Below are 15,164 nucleotides of genomic sequence, written 5' to 3'. Positions count from 1 at the left end.
TTACGCGCTGTGAAAAAAAGTAGCAACTTATTATCAAAATCTTTTAATAACATTTGATGCTTTGACAATAAAAGGAAAACTGGATGATAGAAGTTTGCTTTGCATGAATCTACTTTGGCATAATGTGGCCAAAAGGATAAGAATACCAGACTCAAGCTCTGGTGTTTCTGATCAGCAGAGTGTGGGTTCAAGTCCCAGCTGTGACACTTATGTTCTTAAGCAAGACACTTAACCATTATTGCTTTGTCCTTCGGATGGTACATAAAGCTGTAGGTCCAGTGAGTAGTGTAATGCACGTTAAAGTATCCAGTGCACTTATTGTGAAGAGAAGGGGTTCGCCCCTGTGTTCCTTGTCTGATTGGCATAATATTGTGCCACAGCAACTTGTAAACCATTACATAAAGCTTAAAGGGAACAGGAGTGGATTTCACAAGGAGTTAGGACTAGTCTTATCTCAAGTTAGGACCAGTTACTTTCCTAACTTAGGACTATCCATGCAATTTGTATATCTCCTAGGATTAGGACTAGTCCTAACTCTTTGTGAAATCCACCCCAGGTCTCTTACTTCAAAAAAAACTTTACGGATGAAGTCCACTTGTATACTGTTAAACACAAAACAAAAACTATCCCTGCCCTCACATTTACCTTTTTACTCCAATGTGAAGGGAAGCAATTAAAGATACTATTCGTTTGGCCACTCACTCTTACAAAAAAGTTTGCCTGTCCAATCATAAACTCTTTTTACCTTCTTGAATGTGAAATACAACGAGGTACGTAGCAGAGAGTCCCTCATCTGTCTTGGTGACTGTCACATCGTCAGAGCCCCTTGCTAAATTCAGTGCAGACTGCAACTCCTCTGCAGAGGCCGTCAGATTGATGCTACCTAAAAGAAGATACATCAAATAATAAACCATTTAAAAACAGTTTTGGGCTCCAGTAAAGAAAAAATTACTGGAGCGGGATTCAAACCAATGACCTGATTAATGTGGCATCGCTGTACCAACTGATCTATCTCTATCTATGGGATAAATCTGTGCAAAAGTGAGTTTTTTCTTTCAGTATTTTCTTGCATTTCGGATGACCGATTCAGCCCAAATTTTCACAGGTTTGTTATTTTATGCATATGTTGGGATAGACCACTTAAGAATACTAGTCTTTGAGTAATTACCAAATGTGTCCAGTGCCTTTAAAAAAAGTTGATACTTAGAATATACTTTGAATTTTAATTTGTACTCAAACAAACCTGTCACATTGGCATTAAACTGCAATGTGTAGTGTCCAGCGCCATTGCATTCTTCGCCGACATTAGTTGCTGTTGGGCAGATAGGCAACTCAACATAGATCTCCTGAGTTTCGATCGAAGGGTCTTCGATAGTTAGAGTCTACGAGTCAGGTGAGAAAGAAATGAGAATGATTCAAGCACGAATCTGTGAAAATATTAATAATAAAGCTGTGTCCGAATTGGCGACTTCGGCTACAGCTATGGTTAGGGCGCGCGTCTGCCATTCTTCAACACTGACAGACGTGCTGATCTAGCCGTAGCTGTAGCCAAAATCGCCAATTCTGACACGGCCTATTAGTGGCTTCTTATATGGTGCTCATATACGTCACTATATGACGCTTAGGCGCTTCAACATTCAGTATTTTCCTGCAAGGTGAGTGTAAGGCTACGTTTGAAGTATGACACCAAATCCTTTTACATTGCACCATGTATTGGTTTACAAGAAGCTGTGGCGCAATATGCAGCCAATCAAACCAGGAACACCAGGGTTAACCCCTTTTCTTTTTCGATAAGCACACTGGGTTCTTTTACATACGTTACACTACACATGGGACCAACAGCTTTACGTCCCATCTGAAGGACAAAGTAATAACAGTTAGGTGTCAGGACACAAGAGTCATGACCGGGACTTGAACCCAGACTCTGCTGATCAGAAACACCAGAACTTTAGTCTGGTGCTCTAATCCGCTCAATCACAACACATATTATGTACTTGGAAGTTAGGCAAGACGAGTTCTCAAAAGAACACAATCTACCTGTCAGCTAGTTACACACATAATAATAATAATAATGGAGTCTTATATAGCGCTGGTATCTGCCACAAAAAGGCGCTCGCTCATGATACAAATAAACAGTTCAAAAGAAAGGAACAGAATAAGTTTGTAGAGAGTCGCTGGTCAGTATTTAACTTCAAAGAGGTGAGTTTTTAGGGCATTTTTAAAAGAAGCTGTTGTATTTGCATGGTGTAACCACAAACACAATATATTTTGATACCTCACATGCAATGCCACAAATCCCATATATCACGATGTTTCTATGACAATAAATGCAAATTAGGAGACTAAGCTATCGGCCAACCAGGGCTAAGCATACCTGCTGCTCAAGCAGCACGGTGGACGTTGTGACAATCTCTTGCACCTCATTGGTTGCGTCAGTTTTATTTGCATGGGTAAGCGGGACATCATAGAAGACTACACCCACTTCGATGTAGTCACGCCCTCGTAAATCTTGGTGACGAGCTTCCATGTAGTAGCTTTAAAAGTATCAAATAAAAATTTGTCAGTATTTTGCCACAAGGATGTGGAGCTAAGTGTTGAAGTATTAGGCCATTCTTCTTTACAATATGCAGCCAATGAAACCAGGAACACCAGGGCGAACCCCTCCTCTTAACGATAAGTGCATTCACAACACATGGGACATATGGCTTTACGTCCCATCTGAAGGATGATGCTGATGGTAAATGTCTTGCTTAAAAGTACACGTTGCCTTGGATTGGACGAGTTGGTCTATAAAAAGCGTTTGTAACCGTTTGTTATAAAATGCATATGGATAAAAAGATCTTTTAAAAAAAGAATACAATGATCCACACAAATTTGCCTCAAAATAGCTTGGTTTTCCTTGTACTTTGCAAACTAACACGGTCGGCCATTTATGAGAGTCAAAAATTTGACTCCCATATATGGTCGACCGTGTTAGTTGACGAGGTAAAAGGAAAACCATACATTTTCGAGTCATGTTTGTGTGGATCATTGTACTCTACTTTTACAACACCTTTCTACCCATATGCATTTAATAACAAACGCTTTTCAAAGACCAACTCGACTGATCCAAGGCAACGTGTTCCTTTAAGTGTCCTTTAAGTGTCCAACTGGGGCCCAAACCAATACTTTGCTGAGTTGAAACACCACTGCAATGGGTTCTGAACAATTTATAAAAACAAGAACAAAATCATGACAATTCATGAGCATTTATTTACTCCGTTCTAGAGACTGTTTTGTGGCCTTTTGTCCAACTGGGGATGAAGAGGATTTAGTTTTAGTGAAAGACTGTTTTTGTTTTTTGTTTTTTGGGGTTTTTTTTTTAGGGGGGGGAGGTGTCAGTGACTATCCTGTGCAAACATAACAGAAACCGTGCAAACCTTTGATTTCCATTGAGAGTGAATCTATCCGAGACTTGGGTGTTCTTTGAGCGCCAAGACGAACTGTAACTCTTTAGGGAAGCAATCTTTGTCTATCAAAAAAGAAATTATACAAATATTATGAGTGCAAGCGTTTTGAGGATATTTACTGGGAGGAACAAATAAGTTTTTAAGGAGTTTCGGGCAGTGTTAGGGGTCAAGTGTTAAGATATAACTCATGCACTAGGGCCATGTCACGTGAGGCAACCAGTTTGAGACAATCTTAAAGAAGGAAAGGCATTCACATTTGAATGTTCAAAAAGAAATTCTTGGGGATCGAATAACATTGTTTGAAAAATGATTCATGTGCTACCAAAAAGGGCTTGTAGTATACACTGTAGTTGGTTGTCTTCAAGTTGCCTGCAAAAGTGGCCTCTGTAAATGACAAAGACCAGTAATCTCACTTGGCGTATCCCAACATATGCATTAAATAACAAACCTGTGAAAATTTTGACACATTTGGTCATTGAACTTGCAAGAGAATATTGGAAAAAAAACACCCTTGTTGCACAAATTTGTGTGCTTTCAGATTGCCTTATAAAGGCTTCAGGCCTGAAGGCTTTTAAGGTTTGAGTGAGATATTATCTCTTTTTCAAAAACTATGTTAGGGTGCATTTTCTCACAATGTTTTATACTATCAACAGCTCTCCATTGCTCAGTACCAAATAAGTTTTTATGCTAAACATGTTTTTTAGTAATTATTGCTGTGCCCAAAACGCACACTAACTGGGGGGACAGGTCCTTTGCGCATGCTGGACCATTCCTATGGAATCAGTTGCCAAAACACATTCGGGATAGTGGCACCGTGGACACTTTTAAAGACAAATTGAAATTTCATTTGTTTCAAACAGCTTTTCAGTAGTTTATTTCTTGTGTTTCCTTCTGTTGATTTGTTTCTGTTGTCTTCTTTTCATGCACTTTGAGCACCTTTTTAGGTGGATACATGCGCAATATAAATTTTCCTTATTATTATTATTTATTATTAATAGTGTCCAGTGCCTTGAAAGTCAGCAGCATAATCTAAAACAAGCAATTTGCCTACCAGGTGAGAAGAAGTCCCGTCTACCCCAAGCCAGAGCTCTCCAGCATGGTCAGCCTTCATTAAGAACTCATACTCTCCTGTGCGAGGCGGAACAAAGAAACCGGTGAGACGAGAGATGAAGTAGTCTTCTTCACCGAAGAGGTGTTCTTCCGTGGAGCTTGCCTGAAGCACAACGGTGTGGTTGTAATCGGTGGCATTCGTGGCCCATACCGCTTTGGAGAGCCTTTTGAGAATGACGAGGGAGTTAGTGCCAGGGATTCAAAGTTGCTGTCTAGATATTTATTAGGAAACTCCTATTGCATTTTAAATCTTATTATAACTTTTATTAGTCCGCCTCATACATGTCTTGTATATTCACTTAATCTCTGTAGCTAGGAAGCCTAAAGAAACTTGTGTGACAAGAGTGCTTGTTTTGTGAGCCAAAAACACTAGGGTTAACTCTTAAGGCCTGGTCCCACTGCAGCGATAACGAGAACGAGAACGGTAACACTGCCAAGAGAACGCATTCTATTGGTTGAATGAGCGTGTGCGTATTCTGCATGAAGCAATTCAACCAATAGAACGCGTTCTCTTTGCGTCGTGATTGTTATCGTTCTCATTATCGCTGCAGTGAGACCAGGCCTTTATTCTTTTCATGATGGTGTTCTGTCTTTTTCTTTTTTTACCTGCACTACCAAGCCTAGGACAGAAATTTGTTGATAAAGCACCCTGTTCAAGGACAGAAGTGCCACAACTGGGACTCAAATCCACACTCCAATGCTCAGAAAACCAGAGCCTGAGTCTGGTGCTCTGAACTGCTCGTCTACGCCATGCATCTGAAACATTCTACCACTTAATCTTGGATCTTGTCTTTGTACCACAAATTTCAAATCTGTTCTCAAAACTTATCTTATGTCACAGGTTTTCAAGGACTCATTTTGTTGTGTCTGTTTTCTTTCGTTTGACTGCGCCTTGAAAACCCAGCAGGGTGGACTTGTGCAACATTAGGACTTGCCTTGTTTTATAATTCAATAACTTACGATACTGAGGTGTCCTTCCAGACCTCATACAGCAAGCCTCTCTCTCCAGGGTACAGTGCCTTGGTAGAGGGGGCTGCTCCAGTCACACAAAGTATCGCTGTAGAACTAATGTTGAAAATCCTACAAGGGACACCTGTTTAAAAAGAAATAAAAGGCAATGTTCATCATTCAAGTTTTGGAAGAGTAAATTCATAGGATTTGAAACTTTGCATGTTGGAAGTATAACTAAGAGAGGTTTGCGGTTACACAGTGTGAGTCCTCATTTGAGTAGTGTTGGTTCTTTACACCATTATCGTCCTTCCGATGGGACGTAAAGACGTAAAGCCTTCTTATTCTTATTCTTAATCTTTATTTGGCCATTAAAGCCATTGGACCCTTTCGGTTCAGGGGAAAAAAAAAAAAAGTCACAGATTTACAAATAACTTACAGGGTTTACAGAAGGCAATGGTGAAAGACTTCTTTTGAAATATTATTCAATGAAATGCTTTACTTTTTGAGAAAACAGCAAAACAATATAAATTCTCGTTAACGAGAATTACGGATTTATTTTAAACACATGTCATGACATGGCGAAACAAGCGGAAACAAGGGTGGGTTTTTCCATTATTTTCTCCCGACTCCGATGACCGATTGAGCCTAAATTTTCTCAGGTTTGTTATTTGATATAGAAGTTGTGGTACCAAAAGTGTGGGCCTTGGACAACACTGTTTACCGAAAGGGTCCAATGGCTTTAAATAATTACAAATACAAGCAGACAGTATGTCAAATAGATAATATAAGTACATGTACAAAAGTAAATACAAAGCAAGAAAAACAGTAAGGGCACAGGAAATTACAAAACAACCCTAATGTGATGGCCAGGATCAACAAAAGTATAATAAAACACTGTAGCTCGAAAGCCTGTTAATCCAGTCGCATAGGGAGGCAAACACACTATATAAAATACTCTCTTTGGAAAATAATAATAATTTGAAATAAATATAAAATACAAATAATCTGTATACACAAAGCACAATTTAAAGTAACAAAACCAAGACCTGAAATTAGACAAGCAACTAGCAAATAAATAAATAAACAAATAAAAAGTTAAATAAAAAGTATTAACAAGTAAATGAATAAATAATTAGAAAAGTACATGTAAAAAGAGATGCAGCAACAACTAATTCAATAAAGGGATGGATTTAACAAAAAAATAGGTCACTCAACGAAAACGTTCATCAAGCAATCTCTTTTTCCACTATAAATACTCTTACATCAATAAACAGATGATTAAATATGAATAAAGGAACCAACAACCAATCGATTAATAAACAACAAATAAATGAACCATGTGTTGTTCAAAGTGCCGGCGCTCTACCAAAGTTCACATTAATCCAGAGGTATTAGGTTCAAGTCCTGCTCCAGTAAATCTTCCTTTCTTCAGTTTAAAATCATTTTACAATTTACCCTGTCACTTTCCCTTGTGGCTGGTGACTTGATGGAAAGAACGTTGGATCAGTGAATTCTTACCTCCAACGCGTACAATGGTGTCAGACTCATCAAAGAACTGGCCAGTGATGGTCAAAATCGTACCTCCTTGCGTGCTACCGACTTTTGGTTCAACATCCAAAACATCTATAGGTGGACAAGATTGGGTAACAAACAAAATAGACCAATCAAAAAAATATACCCACAGAATATCAGATTATCTTCATATCTTCTTAGGGATAAGAAGCTGTGCTTATGGGCTGTTCAGTAAGCAGACTTTTTTTGTGAAACAAAATTGACATTGACCTCAAAGAATTTCTATTTAAGAATGTTCTTTAAACAAAGAAAATTAGCAGTGCTTTTAATGAAACATCAACCCTTAAATATTTAAAGGTAAAGACACTCACCAGCATGGGTTTGATAGTGGTACAGTTTACTCTTGCCACTAACAAGGAGGGCGTAATTGTCAGTCTTGGAACGGCCATACTCATCAGAGATAATGAAAGCAATCCTTTGAGATGCTGTAAACAGGAAAGTTATAATTTAGAAGTTTGTTAAAGGCAGTGGCCACTATCGGTAATTACTCAAAATAATTATTAGCATCAAACCTCACTTGGTAACGAGTTATGAGGAGAGGTTGATAGTATAAAACATTGTGAAAAACAGCTCCCTTTGAAGTGACATAGTTTTCGAGAAACAAGTAAATAGATATCGGGACCTCAGATTTAGAATTTGAGGTCTTGAAATCAAGCATCTGAAAGCAGACAACTTCGTGTAACAAGGGTGTTTTTTCTTTCATTATTATCTTGCAACTTCGACAACCAAACCTGCTCAAATTTTGACAGGTTTGTTACTTTATGCATATGTTGAGATACACCAAGTGAGAAGACTGGTCGTTGACAATTACCAATAGTGTCAAGTGTCTTTAAAATGTTTATAAGATTGTAGACTTTGTCAGGAAAAGCGAAGACTGGTCCCCTGTCCTTATCTGCAAGGATTAGGACAGGTACTGGTTTATATATACACATGTCTATCAGATTTAACTGTGGATCTCCAGAACCATGGAGGCCATGTGAAATGATGCAAGGTCAAAGGTGATTATGTACGTGGGTTCAACAGCAGATCTCTGGCAAAATTCATGAGCCTCCAAGTGTGAAGTCAGATGTTCAGGCCAAGTATGGTTTGTAAGTAATTGAGAAAACTGCTAGGGTCCCTAAAATAGCAAACAACAAAGACTTTGAAACAAAACTGCTTTTGAATTGGTAGATAGAAGCAGGCTTCTAGAAGATGCCTCCATACTTCTTTAAACGGTATGAAGTATGGAAATACCAGGGGTGAGAGTAATTTCTAATGAAAAAGTCTGAAACTTGGATACAAATTCAAAGGTATGTTGAAATGATGCCATTTCTACCGTTTGGTAACCCTTGGGGTTATAGATTCCAAGGAGCTTTTGGAAACAGTATCCAAAGCACTAGAGAAGTAGACCAATACTATGGATTTCTTTATTTGTGGAAACAAATATTGCCTGATTTTCTTCACCAGGCCGACATAAAAAGTCTGAATTCAGCCAAAAGTCTGAACAATCTCATCCCTAAAATACATGTGAGTTTGGATTGAATCAAAAACTGCAAAATGGTGACACTCATGAAAATTAAACCTAACCACTAGAATCAACAATTTTAAAATTCTTTATATTTCGACAAATTAATGTCACACAAAAAACTAGTCAACAATTTCACAATTACTTACCAATAAATGTTCCTTTAGGAACACACTCAATGAATCCATTTTGGGAACCCACTCTATCCAACGCAATATTGTACCTTCAGGAAGGATATGTGAAAAAAGGTTTATGCAACAGCAGCAAACCTGACACTAGTCTTGGTCCCAAGACCATTGGTGTTGCGCGGTCACACACAACCAACGTTTTGATTATGCACGGCAAAAACTGTCCACGCTTGTTATGAACGAACGCTAGTGGGCGCTCTGTTTCTCTGCCTTAGATCTCACCATGTCCTGTGCTCACCATTGTGAGATCTAAATCAGAGAAACAGAGCGCCCGCTAGCGTTCGTTCATTACAAGCGTGGACAGTTTTTGCCGTGCATAATCGGAACGTTGGTTGTGTGTGACCGCGCAACACCAATGGTCTTGGAACCAAGACTAACCTGACACAACCATATGACGTTGTAGGCAGGGCCCAATTTCATAAAACCTGTAAGCACAAAAATTTGCTAAGAATGATAAAAAAAAGATTACCAACCAAATTTTAATTTGTTGCATATTGCTTGTTACTGGCATTCAGCTGTTGTTTGCTTATCCTGTAAATCACGTGACAATTTGGTTCGAAATCCTGTTTTTATTAAGTAAGAAATTTCATGCTAAGCAAATTTTTGTGCTTACAGGCTTTATGAAATCTATTTGGCCTAGGGCAAAAGACTATATTACAGAGAGTCCAAAGACTGCGAAATGAGGGATGATTTCTCAGAATGTGGACTTCAAAGTAAATTTGGAGCACATAAAATAATTGTGAATACAATTAAATGCTTGATGTAGCAGTTCAAGCCATGTTGAGAAGCAGATGATTTCAAGTTGATGTTTAGCTCTTTTTATAATTTGTGGGCATTTTTTTTGTGGCTGGTGGTCGGAAAATTATAGCAAATTCAAAAACGTTTCATAGTGCATCAATATCTCAAAAAAATATCTGGGGTGCTAGGAGAACAGCTCCCCAGATACCGGGTCTAGGATACAATATGTGTAGTACTGCTAGAAACTTTAAGGCTCCAGCTCATGGGGGAGCCTTATAGTTTCTAGAAGTATGCGTCTAGATTCACAGCATTGCATTGGGCTACCAAAAAAATACTAAGACAATCCACCTTCCTTAATGGGCTGTTGTGGCTCTCTCAAAATGTTTGTCACATCATTTACAGTTGTTGTTAAGGGACCCACACATAACATTCCAACAAGGTGGGCTAACTCTAAGACAGCTCCTTGCTCATCAGAGTCATACTGTTTACTAGTATTAGTAATAGAATACTTCACTTACTTTGACAGCTTCAAAATAAAGTGTTTATATTTCTTATACAGTTGGTGGACTATGTTTTGTTCAATACTTGACTTACAATTCATTAGTCTCAGGATCGAATGGGTCACACTGGTAATGTCCCCAAAAGATTCTGAAACAAAGAGAACAAACAACTGAATTACCACTGTTTACTTATTAAACCTTTAAATTAATCGAATGATTTCAGCAAAAGAAGGTTAGTGGTGGGCCACCAGTTGCACCAATAAAGTTTTAACTGTTGAGAATTTTCTATTTGGCAAGATTTTTCTATGCTAAGCAAGTTTATTGAATAACTCTCCGTATGGCGCCACCACTTTTTCACCCTTTTTTTACAGATAACTTTCCGTATGGCGTTACCACTTTTTCACTGATTTTTACAAAAAGGGATATCTCATACAGGTAAATTAGATACTATATTGTTTGATATCAAATGAAAAAGTGGTGGCGCCACACGGAAACTTTTCCTGGCGCCATACGGAAATTTTTCCAGTTCATACCTGCTGACAGGTTTTCATAAAATTGGGCCTAAGAACACAAGTCAGTGTGTCAGTGGTCCATCCATCTAACGCGTCACGTTTACGATGCTAACTGATTTGCACTGTAACTGTGCACTGGTTGGACTGGATGGATGGGCCATCTTTCTAACTAGAATATTGCAAACACGTCATCATGATCGCATGATTTAGGGGGGTAAAATATACTTCAATTAATAAATATACCAAATGCATGCTTTAATTCAATGATATCACAGCTTAAAATAAGTAAAACAGGATGGATTTGTTCACTTACCGCAGACCCTTTTCGCGCACCAGGGCGCTGCCATTTTAAGTGAAATGCATTGTGGGAATAAACAAACACTACTGCGTCGTCTGCTAGTAGGGCGCCGCTGTATGCCGGTCTATCCCGTTGGCCAAGAATACTTTCTTAATACACTTTCCAAGTTCCGAATAAATGTAAGTTCCCGTTTACTTTACCACGAAAATTTCTTACAAAGTAACAAATGTTATCCAATGTTGTTGAATAATGGGTTGGAAGTGGTTTTTTATTTCTATTTGTGTGGACAAAGTTTGTTGTGCAGTTTCGCCAGATAGTGAACCCGAATTTAACATGTTGATAGGATATGAAGTTTCAAATTCGTGCTCTTAATATAGCATCAGCAACAAAATGGTTTGGGGCACCCCAAATTCTTTTTTTTACATAACGACATAACTTTGAAGTGACATTTTTCTCAAAAACGGTTGATGCTATCAGAAGCTACTAAAAATGTATGCTTATATTGCCATTAATGTTGTGAGTGATTAAACTATACCTGATAATTTGTCTTTTGCCTTCATATTCCCCGTCTTCGTCCTCCAGTGCTTTACTCGGATCATAAACATCGGTTATGATTTTACCATCAATCACAACATGCGCTCCTGATACCATCAATGAGATGTTTTATTACTATTAGCAATGGTGGTTTCTTATCATCAATGGTTTGTTGTACAGACATTTACATCACGGCATCAGCCGAATTGCACGTAACTTTACAACAGCAGTATTTTAAAACACTTATGAAAGCACAACGTGAAATAAGAGGTATCATACAGTTTAACTAGTTTTTCTTTTAGTTAAACTTAAGGTAGAGTGGTTGGCATGGTTTTGTCAAACGTAATGCTGGTATGAAACGCTAGGATTAATCATATCTCGAGTTAGGACGAGTAACTTGGATTAATCTTAAGGTCTGCATGCTACAGGCAGGGTTGGGACTCGTCCTAAGTCCTAAGATTAAAGGAACACGTTGCCTTGGATCAGACGAGTTGGTCTATAAAAAGCGTTTGAAACCGTTTGTTATGAAATGTATATGGTTAGAAAGATGTTTTAAAAGTAGAATATAATGATCCGCACAAGTATCTCTCAAAATTGCACGGTTTTCTTTTTACGTCGCGAACTATCACGGTCGGCCATTTATGGGGGTCAAAATTTTGACTCCCATAAATGGCCGACCGTGTTTTTGGACGAGGTAAAAAGAAAACCACGCAATTTCGAGGCATATTTGTGTAGATCATTGTATTCTACTTTTACATCATCTTTCTAACCATATGCATTTTATAATAAACGGTCAAAAAACGCTTTTTAAAGACCAACTCGACCGATCCAAGGCAACGTGTTCCTTTAATCTTAAGTTAGGAAGAGTTTGATGAAATCGACGGCTGTAATTATTAAGAAAATTACACCATTTACTTATACTTGTGAAAGTTTCAGCTGAACAAAGATTCCATTTTTCAGAAGACAAAACAAAACCAGCAAGGTAATTTTGATCAAGAGTGTCACATCCATATGGGCCTAATTTCATAGAGCTGCTAAGCACCAACATTTACTTAGCATGAAATTTCTTCCTTGATAAAAATAGGATTACCAATAAAGTTTACACCTGTTGCATGTTACTTTCTTTACAGGTATTCAGCTGTGGAAATTTGGTTCGGCATTCCTGTAATGGGGGGGGGGCGGGGTTCAAACGAGAAATTTCATGCTAAGCAAATTGTGTTTGTGTGCTTAGCAGAGCTATGAAATTAGGCACTGGTTTCTGGCGACAGTGCAATAGTACCAACCGCACCTCCCGCAACATTCACTGGACGAACTTATTCATGGGCAAGAAATGAAACCAACAAAAGTCGCCTCTATAAAGTGAAAGCAAAAATACAGCCTTTCTTTCCAAATAGAACGAGAAACGCTGGAAACATACCTGGCAACCCACTTGAAGGTTTGATGGAATCTATGGTGGGAGTGTTGCTGTCTTTATACTGTTAGAAATTAGAAAAATCAAAGCAAAATTATTCCAACTTCAGTTTTTTTTTTCTCTTCAAATTTGCATAAGAACACAGTGGTACAATACGAAAGTGTTACAGGCCGTCAGGGCTACGAAAAGCCGAAAGAAGGTTCCTTATTAATTATGATTATCCTCAGTTTTCAGAATTCGGGAGACTTCTCATTTCTGAAAAGAACTTTTATTTTACAACAAAGGTAGACACATCGGCCGGGACTATTATTCTTTATAGTGGACCGATGGGACCTCTCGTTGTTTACTTCACTACCGCGGGTGAGTTTTGTTTGTCTCAATAGTTATATTATATTATTTATTTATATTATAAGATTTTTTTATATAACTATAAAAGCCTGGGGCAGAACAATGACACATACGTTAAAAGGGCATGTGCAGTAAGACTCCACTGGTGTCCCATCTACGATGACGTATATAGTGTACTCGCCCTCTTCGCCCACAGACCTATAGAAAAGAACATAAATTAGAGGGGAAATATAAAATTAAATTTATACACACCAGGAACCTTTAATATTTGTTTAAAGCTTTAAACAATAGGCAAGTTCCCCTATATTTTTTGTTTTATGGCAGCCAATTCATCTCATAAAAGCTTAATCTCAAATGCATAAGCTGTACGAAAGAATGAGCCTCCTTGACCTGAAGACTATAAGACAATTTACGATTCTTTAAAATGTGCGCAAATACACCAAACTTGTGAATGGAGACAATACAATTTAGACGTTACCTCGTGTCGCAAGTGATCTGTTCCTTGTTACTATAGTAAGGCAAAACATCGCACTCGATGGTGGTGAACTCGGTTCTTAGGAACACCAAGTTGCCTTTGTCTTCGTTGCCAGCTCCAAAACTAAAAGGATCTGGAGAAAAATCTGAGGACCGGAACAAAACATCCCTGATTTTTTTTTGTACATACAAAGCATATACATTGTTACACATTAAATCCCATGCCCTCTAGAAATTGACTGTACCATTGAACCCGTATTTCTGATAGTTTTAACAGTTTATTTACGAACAAAAACTTCGCCTTACCTTCCCCGTAAATTGTCAAGCGAGTTGCCCCAGCTAAACTGCCGGAGGTCGGTATGATAGAAGTCACTCTGGATCCGCTTGCTGTCAGAAGAAAAAACAAGGACCCAAAGCAATACAAACAGATGGATGATACAGATGATCAAAAGTTACTTTTAATATAACAAAGTACCGTTTCGAAATTTCCTCAAGACCTTAGTTTTGCCTTTTAATCTTGTATCAGTTAGGCCTAACCCATTTCTACAAACATTGCGATTAGTATGCGGAAACAAAATGAGCAGAAAGTATTAAAAGTGGTGTCCAGGTTTTCTTCAAGGCGCGTCGTCTATCAGTTGGTTTGTTGTATCCGTTTGAAGCTATAGATTGGACCGAGTTTTGTCTTCCTAACTTTGCAAGAAACGTAATACCAAAATATGTTTCTAACTATCGTAAAATGAAAGATCTTACCAGTATAAACTCCCATCAGAGTCAGTAGAACGATTAGCTGCAGCAGCAGCAACGTAGGCCCACTGTTCTTCAGGGACGCCATGCCGGAAGAACCCGTTCAAATATCCCGCACTGATGGGAGCTAGCTAGCTAGCTGTGTCCACAGAAGATACAGCTAGGCCCCTATACAAAGTTGTAGCTGTGTCCACACCGTACTAAAAAGTTCAAGTTCAACAATAGCAGACCCTTTTTGACTCGTCAAACTATTGCAGAATACAGTCAACCGTCGTTTCAGGGTGTTCTGGATGTAAACTTTAATATTTCCATCGTGTTTTCTTTGTCAGTCAGTCAAAGAATAAATAGTGGCTCAGGGGGCAAAGTTCTTTTTTTGCACCAAAAATCAAGGCCGAATTAAACATTATACACAACGTGGGTATGGCTTGAATCTCAGTCAATGGCAGACCGAAAAGCACGCGCGCGTGTGACGAATCGTAGTTCAAATTAAATTCACGCTCTCTGAAACGCGCGCGCCCGTGCGTGCCGGGCGCATAGATATAGAATAGAATAATAAGATCGGCCGCGCGTACATACGCGGGTTCTGGCATGGGGGCCCCATTGCCTATCTCCCGTGTACATTTTCTGTGCGTTGCCGTCAGCACGTGACTTTTTGCCATCAGCACGTGACATTTAGCGTGTCAAAGGCCTATCTCCCGTGTTCATTTTCGCGCGTTACATTTCGAACGTGAAATTTTAACCGCGTCCATAGCGAAACAAAACTTGTTCTACACAAGCAATGGCGCGTATGTACGCGCGGCCGATCTAGTTATTTAATTCTATGGGTGCGTT

At 38.7% G+C, this 15,164-nt stretch overlaps 1 protein-coding gene across 2 annotated transcripts in view; it reads right to left on the bottom strand.

The window, feature by feature from the left end:
• Nucleotides 1-14,744, bottom strand: part of LOC139940448 (fibrocystin-L-like) — a 69,429-nt gene extending 54,685 nt beyond the window's left edge. The window contains exons 1-16 of one of the 2 annotated variants that reach the window (XM_071936702.1): nt 14,340-14,744; nt 13,896-13,976; nt 13,594-13,735; nt 13,229-13,313; nt 12,774-12,831; nt 11,358-11,463; nt 10,107-10,160; nt 8,736-8,809; nt 7,394-7,507; nt 7,029-7,133; nt 5,520-5,652; nt 4,501-4,723; nt 3,420-3,511; nt 2,375-2,534; nt 1,244-1,382; nt 746-883 (exon numbers count right to left, since the gene is read on the bottom strand). In XM_071936702.1, the coding sequence (XP_071792803.1) occupies nt 746-883; nt 1,244-1,382; nt 2,375-2,534; nt 3,420-3,511; nt 4,501-4,723; nt 5,520-5,652; nt 7,029-7,133; nt 7,394-7,507; nt 8,736-8,809; nt 10,107-10,160; nt 11,358-11,463; nt 12,774-12,831; nt 13,229-13,313; nt 13,594-13,735; nt 13,896-13,976; nt 14,340-14,421 (1,786 nt within the window). In that variant the 5' untranslated portion in view covers nt 14,422-14,744. Of the gene's footprint in view, nt 1-745; nt 884-1,243; nt 1,383-2,374; nt 2,535-3,419; nt 3,512-4,500; nt 4,724-5,519; nt 5,653-7,028; nt 7,134-7,393; nt 7,508-8,735; nt 8,810-10,030; nt 10,075-10,106; nt 10,161-11,357; nt 11,464-12,773; nt 12,832-13,228; nt 13,314-13,593; nt 13,736-13,895; nt 13,977-14,339 lie in introns of those variants that run through there. The other variant, XM_071936703.1, reaches the window with a different exon arrangement.
• Between the last annotated feature and the right edge of the window lie 420 nt (nt 14,745-15,164).

This window comes from Asterias amurensis, chromosome 8, assembly GCF_032118995.1.
Source record: "Asterias amurensis chromosome 8, ASM3211899v1".
Classification (NCBI taxonomy): domain Eukaryota; kingdom Metazoa; phylum Echinodermata; class Asteroidea; order Forcipulatida; family Asteriidae; genus Asterias; species Asterias amurensis.
Note: the sequence above shows the minus strand (reverse complement) of the source record. Positions and strands in the feature narration are given on the sequence as shown.